General features: G+C 33.1%; 1 protein-coding gene across 1 annotated transcript; it reads right to left on the bottom strand.

Annotated features, from left to right (window-relative positions):
• Positions 1 to 406: 406 nt before the first annotated feature.
• LOC127728783 (uncharacterized) lies at positions 407 to 10,917 on the bottom strand. Its single transcript, XM_052236399.1, has 4 exons — positions 10,846 to 10,917; positions 9,582 to 9,665; positions 4,452 to 4,553; positions 407 to 750 (listed from the first exon to the last, which is right to left on the bottom strand). Exons 1-4 carry the CDS (start codon positions 10,891 to 10,893, stop codon positions 622 to 624), a joined length of 363 nt encoding a protein of 120 aa, XP_052092359.1. The 5' UTR covers positions 10,894 to 10,917; the 3' UTR covers positions 407 to 621.
• Between the last annotated feature and the right edge of the window lie 805 nt (positions 10,918 to 11,722).

Raw genomic sequence — 11,722 nt, 5'->3', positions numbered from 1 at the left:
AATCTTAGGAACATACATATTCACATATATGACACAAACAGTAAGACACTTTATTTGAACTTTGGTGGATAGTTGTCTCATTGGCAATCATACCTCATCTCCTTATTTTTATAGTAAGCGTTATTTTAAGAAAGCAAGGGAAAGAGCCTGGTTAAAATTATGAATGCCAATTTTAAGTTTGTTTCCTGACTTTGTATTGCCACCATTAAGCTAATAAACTAGGACAATGCGAACTCCCAAAAATTAGGATGTGTCAATGTGTTGCACGGAAAAGGATAATCTGTTCACCAATGGATTGCAATAATCGTTAAAAAGTCCAATCCAGCTAATGTTGATTGATTTATTGTGAAAGGTTTTCATATTTTGAGACTTTAAATCAACTCTTAGAAAGAAGAACTAAGAACGGTGGAAGCACATTTTCTTCTTGCCAGTGCTTTTTGTAGACTGTCACCCGAAACAACATGAGATTTCGGCTAAATGTAAGCTTCGCATAGCTGCTCAGAAATGAGTTGGGATCCCAGGCTATATCATATATTTTTTTCCCTAGAATTAAAAGACATGGTTCAACTTATTTTCAAATCTACAATCATTCGAATTCCAAAGTACGTTTTCTTGCATTTTTTATTCAACAAGCTTGATCAAAGGCTCGTTTTTACAGAAATGAGAGTATATGTAGTGTGACAGATGGGCATGGTCTGTTCCTGTCATTCCAAGATGAGCAGCCGTGGTATGTAAAGTCAACATGCTAACCTGTAAGAAATAGAAATCAATGATTTAATAATATGATTTCTATTCTAAATGGGCGCAAAGTATATCTTGTAGCTTTCAACAATTATATGAATTATTTTGTCTGGTTTTGTTTTTGTTTTTTTGTCTTTTAATGTGTTTTAAGAAAATAATTTTGCAGAAATTATATAAATTTAATAGTGAGGTAACTTAACAGATTGAATCTCAAGCAAGGTAAAAATGTATGACTCTTTTTCATCCAAATTGATTTTAAGGAAAACTTTCATTTTGGACGTACTCAAACAATACTTCATTGGTCGAGAAGCATGAACATACAAGATGTTATGACAATGAACAAGTCTATTCCAGGAAAAAGGTGTTCGGACCTCAACTATATATACATGTGTATAGATAAGTCATGCCTGTACGAACGGCAGCTAGAAAAAGACAAACGACTCGAACATGCATAAATATCCGGATCTAAATCGACCCCTCTGATTTCACCATACACATATTATTACCCATAACGTCAATACCATATTTTCCCGCTTTACTTTCGAACCGCGAGAAAATATAAGTATTATCTGTACTATATATATGCATATCAAAAACAACACAAATGGAAATATCAATTTCCCGAAAGTCCGCCGTATAGAATAGAAATTACATAAAGAACGGGGTACGGAATCACAAAAGTGACCTGAATGGATGCAGACTTATATTACAACCTAACTTTACCTTAAAAAGCCTCCCTAGCCGCGCCGTGTACCTAAGGTGTTTTTTTTTTTTATCTTTATACACGAGTTTACAAATTTATGCCTGATCTGCAAATGGGCCTTAATAATAACTAATTTGAAACAAAATCAAAATTGCCCAATTCTATACAAATAATTCCGCTCAAACCGGTGCTAGGGGCCGTCTTAAACTTGCAGTGAGGTGGGAGATTGTTTTTGCTCCGTGTTAAAGGCCTCGCTGTGAGTTTGAGATAAAGAACAGCAATAAAAGCGCTTTTCCTTTGCTTTTTGTATGTTTTTTTGCGTTGCATGTACTGATTTTATGTCATGGATGGATACCCCATATCCTTTTTTTTCTATTGAATAAGTACATTTTTGTTTTCAATTGGATTTTAAACTGATACGACCATTTTGTTTCTATTTTAACTGAAATATGTGAAAAGGAATAGTTTAAACTAGTAATTAACTTTCTTAAAAAAACTTTTACCAGGATAAATTAGTTTATGTCAACAACCTGGTGGTCTTAGAATAAAGGAGATGGTCCGATAAGGGCTTATTTTGGCCTAAAATTTGAAGTACATCTAATTCTTCAGTCGATTCAATTAGTTTTTGTAAAAGGTTTGAACTGATTTAGTTATTAAAGACGCCTAAATTCAAGCTTATATATGAAAAATCTATCAAATATGCCACAAAACGTCACTTTTCAGATGGTTTTTGTCTAAAAAGGAAGTGGCCGCATTCGTGTTCAGTCTCAACCTTTATATATGTTATGTATTATCATCAATTATTTCATATCGTTTAAGAATTAGCTTCTCTTATTGGATAACAAGGGGCCACATGACATTCTTTATTCTTCAGTAATAATTTCCATCGGTCATTAACAGAAACTAGAGGCTCCAAGGAGCCTGTGTCGCTTACCTGATATTTTTATTTACAATTGATGCATGAAATAATGCAACCGTTATACATTTGCTTTAGTTTCAGAGATATAAGTCAAAAACTGCATTTTCCCCCTAAGTTCTATTTTAACCATGTCTGACATGTTGGTTGGCAGGCAGGGTCATCGGACACATTTTTAAACTAGATACCCTAGTGAGGATTGTGGCCAAGTTTGGTTAAATTTGTCTCAGTTGTTTCAGGAGAGAAGATTTTTGTAAAAGATTACAAAAACTTACGAATAATTGTTAAAATTGACTTTAAAGGGTAATAACTTCTAATGGGGCCAATTGGTTGACTTATTTGTAGATCTTACTTTGCAGAACATTATTGCTGTTTACACTTTATCTCTATCCATAATAATATTCAAGATAATAACCAAAAACTGCAAAATTTCCTTAAAATTACTAATTCAGGGGCAGCAACCCAACAACGGGTTGTTTGATTCATCTGAAAATTTCAGGGCAGATAGATCTTAACCTGATGAACATTTTAGTTTCAGAGATATAAGCCAACATTACCCCTATGTTCTATTTTTAGCCATGTCGGCTATCTTGGTTGGCAGGTGGGGTCATCGGACACATTTTTTAAACTAGATACCCTAGTGATGATTGTGGCCAAGTTTGGTTAAATTTGGCCCAGTAGTTTCAGAGGAGAAGATTTTTGTAAAAGTTAACGGACGACGACGACGGACGACAGACGACGGACGCCAAGTGATGAGAAAAGCTCACTTGGCCCTTTGGGACAGGTGAGCTAATAAACGGAACAGAAAACCGGTCGTTAAAGGACATTTACATGTTAATGACCGTTGGGGCGTGGTTTCTCTGTTTTTACATGTTAATGATCGGTGGGGCGTGGTTTCTCTGTTAAGAGAGATGTCTCTTTAATAAAACATTTTCCTGTTTTCAATTTTATATTGAAGTTGTTTAATTGTTTACCATATGTTTTCGTTAATTATAAAATTATAAAAAACTTTATTTTGTATTCATATACTGAAAAAATTGCACTTAAATGAATGGCAGTGACTTATAGTTATCACTATGACTGGTCTTCATTCTTTCCTGTAGAACTCGTACAATAACTCGAGTTTGCTTTGAACAATTTGAATTTATGAGAATTTTTAAAAACATGGTTCCTCAATGAAATAAACGTAGGACGGCTCAGTCATTATCGCTGTCTTAGTTAATACCACTGTCCTGTGGGCAGTCCATATATCACGATAATGACCAGTTTTTCAATAACTATTATATAAATACAACATATATTTAAATGTTAAGACTGAACACAAGTGCGGCCACTTCCATTTTAGACAAAAACCGTCTGAAATTAACACAAATACTAAAATTGTGAAGATTTCAGTAATTTTGCATGAATTAATGATGATAGTAACTGATGCATGTGCAGTGTAATGTCAAAAAACAGCCCATATTTATGTAAAGAAAGTATTTTTCTTTCCAATAAATAGCTAAAAGTTTACATTTTTAACAATTTTTTTAAATGCGGTCTTACCGGGCCTACTCCTTTAATTTCTTACCATACTTTTATTAGTAAATTACATACTTTTGACCCTTTCTGTTTTTGAATTATATCTTAAAGATTCCACAATCCGAACTGCTTTAATTAATAAGAATTGTACAAACAGCGATAAGTAACAGTAATTGATAATTTCGTTTTCAAGTCGTTGACATGTGATTTTAAACCACTCTTGCATTAAACGAAATTAAATAAGGATGGTCTTTTAGCCAATATTAGAAAAAAAAATATTAATACAGCAACCAAACTTAATCGTATCAATAGATTTTCCCACGTATGTCTCATCGCGCATGTACTAAATTTTACAGCAAAGTAACAAATGCCGTTGAAGAAAATCCATTTTGATATACTGTGGATTCATTTGTTTTCGTGGATAGAGAAACATTATAGTTTCGTGGATATTTGATATCGTGGTTTTACCAAAAAATAATTTGTACTTCGTTGAACATTTAAATTCGTGGTTCACGTATACTTACGAAATCCGCAAAAATTGGTATCCCACGAATGATAAACGTGATTTACCTCAATTAACCTTAACCCATCTTGACTCTTTACACTTGATTCTTGGTCTGGCGTTAAAACCATGAAATAACAGTATCCATCTTTCTTCATCACCATATTGTTCTAAGGTATAAACATGTCATGTTTCACTGTCATAATTGTTTTAAATCTTCTCGCACTAAACATGTACAAGTGTGGCAACATATTTGTAAACTCATTTGTAAAAAAAACCCTTGCATAATACACATATGTTAACAATTGAATTCCTTGACTTTTATTGATGAATGTTATATTTTTCCTGTGTCTCTTTTATGACTGTCTTCTGATGTTGATTGTTTAATATGTTCGGTGCTTTATGCATTATGTTCAGTAGTATTTATATTATGTTCAGTAGTTTTGACATTATGTTCAGTAGTTTTGACATTATGTTCAGTAGTTTTGACATTATGTTCAGTAGTTTTTACATTATATTCGGTGCTTTGATTATTATGTTCAGTAGTTTCATTATTATATGCAGTGGTATTTAAATTATGTTCGGTACTTCTGACGTTATATTCAGTGCATTTTTCATTATGTTCAGTACTTTCGACATTATGTTCAGTAGATTCAATATTGTTTGCAGTACATTATGTATTACCTTCAGTGGTCCCGGTTTCTTTATATTCGGTGGATTATTCATTATGTTCATTAAAAGCATCAGTATTATACTCGGTTCAATGAACTATATGTTCAGTGGTTGTATCATTATGATGATGCAGTAAAAGTCGGGAAATCAATAACCGAAATTGTCGAAAAAAAACGAACGCGGATATTTTTGACGGACGTTTTCTTCATGGACAAATGAATTCTGTCCTAAGATACATTTGTGTACATGTACCTTTCAACTAGCTACAATCATTTCTCAGTTGATAAGCTACAAATTGTCGCATAGACACCTATGTGTCATGTAAAAAGCGTTTAGTTTCTGGGCACCTAGTTCCAGAGACCAGAGACGCGTACATTAACATAAACGCTAAAGTCTTAGAAAATAATTTCAACAATTAGGTCTGGTGCAGGAAACATTAGTCATACACTTTTAAAGCCCTGGAGCACCTTCAGCTCTATTATCATAACACGTGGCCACATAGCCAAACTAATTGATATTACAAAAAGCAATATCACCAGTCTATAGACTGTCACCATTCCTAAAAAAAATGCACTATCAAAATTACTACATGTATATATGTGCCATCGTCTAAGCAAATTTTATTTTTATTTGTCATCAACCGTACTAAAATATGTTAAGATTAATTTCATTTCAACTTAGCTGCCGGTTTTTAGTTTGTTTGATACGGCGGGCTTTTTTTTCGCTCAGAGGGATATAAGATAAAAATGTCTAATATGACCGTAAAATATTAAATAATAAAACGTTTCATTCTAGCATGTCGGTCTTGTTCAAGGAAAGGTTCCATTTTTATAAATGCACGATATAGCGGGTGATACATCAGGATTGTTTGGGGGTTGGGCTACCGTTTTGTTCTAAGATTTGGCCAAAACACAGCGGAAAATAACAGCATGGAACACTCTTTCTTTATATAAGTTTCTTGATCGGAACCACATCCCCGTTTTTCGAAAATATTTGGATCCGCCCGGGCCTGCTTGAGATATCTGGAGACAGCTCTTCCAATTGGTACTCAACACTCCCCTTCATACTAGTATATCCTTTCTTGGATTGATGACTATTTATATAAATCTCGTAGGGTTTTCATTTCTAACAAAACTTCAAATGGTTAATTATACGTCTAAAAATAAAGAGGTTGTAGGGAAGTTGAATAAATCGACAGTGAACGACCGGATAAATGCATAGCTACCTATCCCATTTATACTTCCAGTGTAACCCTAAACATACATTTTTCTTTGCCTTAGGGGCCTGCTGTTCACAAAAAATCGTTATGGTAAAAATAGTCGAATGTTATATGACGTCATAAAAGATCTAAGTATTGTGACGTCGTAACTTACGACTGCTTTACACTTACGATTTTTTGTGAAAATGCGTAAATTGCGATTCCATTAGAAATGAGACCTATTCGAAATGCTGTCTAGTTTCTTACAATTCTCCAAGGTTGCTTTATCAATACATTTCCTATTGATTGATTGATAAAACTAGTTTATCGCTCAGTAACCGCGGATTAAATATAACTTTGTTGTTTGGGCCTTCCAGAGCTCACTTCAAGGTGTGTTTTCGTTTATCGAAGACCTTTAGGGTGATCTCTGAAAATTTACTATTTTGTATTTATGTTATATGCTGGGGCATTTGACCTTGTTACGTTTCACCATATCCGTTCTTTTTCTATTATGTATATATATTCAGCCCATATGGGCCCGACACGGGCCTCGTAGAAAACATCCTAAATAAAGGACCCATATTTGTTTGAGTTAAAATAAATGTACATGTAAATTATTCTTCAAAAAGCTGTTTTAAGTGTACGCTGTCTCGGCAATGCCATGATGAAGTATGCTTAAATCATTGCCACGATTAAGAATGACCAAATCATTGCCACAATGAAGCAGACCTGGGGTCAATTACAAGCCGAAGTAAATAATTACATTTCAATTACATTGATTTTTAAATGTAATTAATTACGTCACAATTACATTGATTTTCAAATGTAATTAATTACATTACAATTAAATTGCCAATGTAATTAATTATATTTCAATTATTTTTATCCAGAGACATGTAAGAGCTATATCATTTAGAACAAAATCAAGAAAATGACAACAGGCTAGAATAGAATGAAACTTATATATACATATATACCGGTACGTTCACTTTTTAACAATAAAACATTTAAACAAGATTTGTTTAAAATAAAAAGTTTTCATATTTCTAACGTTATTGTTACATTTAATCATCATTCGACTTTCAATTCTGATTATTTGTTTGCATTTCGTTTTTTTAGAGGAAAACAATGTATAAAGATTTATATATATATATATAATGCCTAGAAAATGAACCTAACGATGTTAGAGTAGATCTGATTCTTTACTTCCTCACCGAGCCAGACTGGAACCTGCACTTTATTTCTCACTTCTACGAGAACACCGCCTAGCATTGCAAGAAAATTTCAAGTTTCTACTAAAAATAATAATTTATATTTTAAATGTTTTCTTATGTACCTCATTTGAAATTTGAAGTAACCTTAAAGCTTCCATTTATTACAGAAGAGTAATGGTAGCATTTTTAATACTTAATGTTATTGATTTCCCGACTTTTACTACATCATCATAATGATACAAGTTAACCACTGAACACATAGTTCATTGAACCGAGTATAATACTGATGCTGTTACAGAACATAATGAATAATCCACCGAATATAAAGAAACCGGGACCACTGAAGGTAATACATAATGTACTGCAAATAATATTGAATCTACTGAACATAATGTCGAAAGTACTGAACATAATGAAAAATGCACTGAATATAACGTCAGAAGTACCGAACATAATTTAAATACCACTGCATATAATAATGAAACTACTGAACATAATAACCAAAGCACCGAATATAATGTAAAAACTACTGAACATAATGTCAAAACTACTGAACATAATGTCAAAACTACTGAACATAATATAAATACTACTGAACATAATGCATAAAACACCGAACATATTAAACAATCAACATCAGAAGACAGCCATGGCGTTCCATACTCTTTCCCGATCGTTATTGTTATATATGTGCAAAAATATTTGTATATGTATATGTCGCACGCTACTTTCAAGTTTATGGTTTCTTTAAAGCAGCTGTGAGAAACCACACATCTCTGCATATTTTCGTTTAAGTTTTTTCTTTGAAGTCCTTCTTGCAACTTTCAAGATGAGCAACAACAACGAAGTATTTACCTCGGCTGCTATATTGGTTATTTTTGGTGTTTTTTTTTAATGCATACGTAATGTTTTTCCAAAACATAGAAGAGAAAACAATGGAAATCGCACGAACTCCAAAATAAATGAGATCACGTGTGTAGCAGAATTTTTTCATAAAATACGACATCTTTTTCTTTGAGAAAACAGTTCGATTTTTAAAAGCTGATCATTTTTTGTTAACAAATCGTCCTTTTCTTTTCACGATTTTTGTGATCAAAATGGTCTATATATGGAAAAAAATCAACCTTATCATTAAAGGTTATCGTTTTAACACCGTAGTAATATCTTTGAATATTGTTTTTATAAGTCCTATTATTGAATTTATTTTGATTTTAAACATAACTTCATATGAATTGCTTTACATTTAAAAAGTCATCATGTCGTATTATGTATTTATATGTTGGCATTGCACACGGTCATGCTTTTCTCAGACTGTTAATGACATCTTTTACACTATATATCGGATGGCTGTGTACTGATTGATACTTTACTCTGGAAGAACTTGATTTACTTTGTACTATTCATTATTTGTAATTGGCATTAAATTAGCTTTCAGTAAATACGAGTGCACTTAGATCAGTACTTTGTGTGTTGTCTTTATGTTAGTTTTTTTTTTTTGCTTCATGCCGATCTGATGAGTTAAGGCATTCCCCACTGATTTTTTTATGATTTGTTCATATATTTTGTGATGTTACATCACTGTCCCAGGTTAGAGCGCTCACAAACATGTATAAACACGCCATATTTTTTATGTGCCTGTAAGCCAGTGGTTGTCGTTGGTTGCTGTTTGTCATATTTGTTTTTGTTTAAATGAGGCCTTTGGTTTTCTCGATGAATTATTCCACATTTTGTCATGTCGAGGCCTTTTATAGCTGACTATACGGTATAAGTTTAGCTCATTGTTGAAGGCCGTATCTCGTGTTGCTTACATCAATTTCATTTGGACTCTGATGAATAGTTGTCTCATTCGCAATCATACCATATCTCCTCATTTTTCTATCATAAGAATATCTGTTTGACAATGATTAGCACGGGCCAGTCCATTCTTTCAATATTTTTAAATTTGTTGAAATAATTTTATAAAAACAAGTTAATATAAAAAGTAAAATAAACATTAACTCTTTAGATTATTTGAATTTCTGGCACGCAAACGAGTTTTAAGTTAAACGTGATGCAATCGTGAAACCTTAAAAGTTAAAACCCTAAGCTCATCAAAATAACAAAACAAAACTCACAGAACTCATGTCGTAATAGAACGATAAACCCGTAACTGAATGGTGACCATGAGGATGCTTTGTAGTCATGGCAGCATTGGTCGCCTGTTTAAGAAAATGCATGTATAATTAGGCAAAAAAAAACCAATCGGGTGTCTTCAACCCATATATATGGCTGGATTTGGGACGAAAGGTACACCGTCTACTTGCTATTATACATCATTTACTGTGTTTCAACTCTAGATAAAGTCGACGAAAAAAGGCATTATTCGACTTACGAAATCTATATTTTTATATAGCCTAGTTGGTCGAATGGTCACAGTCCAGGCGATGTTGCCAACATGTCACAGAAGCAGGGTTCGAATCCCGCCTAGGCAAGAACAAACATGTGCATACGCAAATTTGCAGAATCCAGGCGATGTTGCCAAAATGTCACAGAAGCAGGGTTCGAATCCCGCCTAGGCAAGAACAAACATGTGCCAACACAAATTTGCAGAATCTAACAATGTTAGGCTAAATTTGAGACGAAGTGTATATATAAATTATGGTGTTAGTCCTGTATAACCACGAGTTATCTGATGGAGAACCTCTGTCGTAAAGTTGTCACATGTGCAGACATATTATAATATTAGTACACGTAAATTAGCCAACAGTCTACTGCATTTCTCCAAACTAATATCACCATTCTGAAGAACGAATACGCTTATTTATTGATTATTTATCCGTCTTTAATTCTTCGTGATAGTTTTTGTATAGCACAAGATTGTTTTATTTTACTGTTTATGAAGTTGCTGTATGAAATGTACAACGAAGTATAGTCGCTAACAGTTTTAAAAGAAATTTTAATACCAGCACGGTGAGGATTCTTGTATCAAATCCAAGCATTTTTTATGGGATAATTTTAGAGGAAAGCGCCTCTTATGTACTGATTGTAAATCGTGCGAGTGCTCAGAAAACTAGTTTTACCACACATCACAAGTATGCGTGTTCCATGTCCGGAACCTCGCCAATAACTGTCATGGCCATACCTTAGACGTTTTTTTGTTCGAAAGGGAATTGGTGTTGATAGCAGATAGTCTTCATTCAAGATTTCAAATTTTCTAGACTCGTAGAGAAATTAGAACTTGACATACGCGATTGTAATTATATTGACCGATAGATGTCGCTCTCTTTATGTCATTTGGCTGCTGTCTCATTGAAGGAAACCCAACATCTGTTTTCAATTACATGTAATGATTAACATAAAAATATAAATAGATAAAACTGTCGAAATAAAAGATCTTACCAAAATTATACTTGCAAGAAGACCAACTACGGTTATTACAGACCTCATCTTTGCTATACATACAATCTGGTAAGTAATCGTAAGACAGATATCTTCTAGATATGTAATGGTTTTCTTATCAGCTGAACAAATATCGACCAACATACAAGAATGTTGTATCTAGTCATGATATTCGAAAATATAAAAATTTCACACTGCTTGATTTTAAAACGTTTGATTTTTTCTAGTTTTCTAGTTTTCACATTTTTTGTCACTTGATTACTAGTAATTATCCTTGTTTTTTTTTATATTAGTGTTAAATTAATCCATTTACATGGTTTAAGTTTAACATGCATATCAACATTAAACTGTTTTTTAAATAAGGCCCGATATGTATTTAACTGTCATTTCCCAAAATGGTTTCAGGTGAGAAGAACGAAAAGATATGCTGGATTAAGAGTAAATTTTGGCATGTTATGCACTTTACAGTTTATAAGGTGTAATTCTTTCGTCAATTATTTTACTGGTCTCCTTGAATATCGCAACTTAATTACAGGATATTGCGTGCGTGTTTGAAGAAAGTTAAGCGCTCGCAAACATGTTTAACCTTGCAACATTCTTTATGTATCTGTCCAATGCAAGAAATCTGTAATTCGGTGGTTGTTGTTGGTTGATGTCAGACATATCTGTTTTTCGTTTATTAATTTTAATTGATATCAGGCTGTTTGTTTTCTCTTGAATTGTTTGACAATTTTATCATGACGGGTCATTTAAAGTTTTGTTACAGGCCGTTTAATGACCTATAGTTTTTACATACTCGTCCTTTGGTCTCTGGTGAAGTTGTCTCGTTGGTAAATTTTTGCTGGCTGTTCCCTTATAGGTCCCGACGGTTTAAATG

This window comes from Mytilus californianus, unplaced genomic scaffold (assembly GCF_021869535.1).
Source record: "Mytilus californianus isolate M0D057914Y unplaced genomic scaffold, xbMytCali1.0.p SCAF_2, whole genome shotgun sequence".
Lineage (NCBI taxonomy): Eukaryota > Metazoa > Mollusca > Bivalvia > Mytilida > Mytilidae > Mytilus > Mytilus californianus.
The sequence above is the reverse complement of the archived record's forward strand: the minus strand, read 5'-3'. Positions and strand labels throughout refer to the sequence as shown.

Bases quoted from the DNA above. Each gene is read 5' to 3' on its own strand.
- LOC127728783 (XM_052236399.1), bottom strand. From the start codon at position 10,893: ATGAGGTCTGTAATAACCGTAGTTGGTCTTCTTGCAAGTATAATTTTG. The intron at 9,666-10,845 runs GTAAGATCTTTT...TTTCTTAAACAG, and splicing joins TTCTTGCAAGTATAATTTTG to GCGACCAATGCTGCCATGAC. The intron at 4,554-9,581 runs GTGAGTTTTGTT...TTTATACCTTAG, and splicing joins TCTATTACGACATGAGTTCT to AACAATATGGTGATGAAGAA.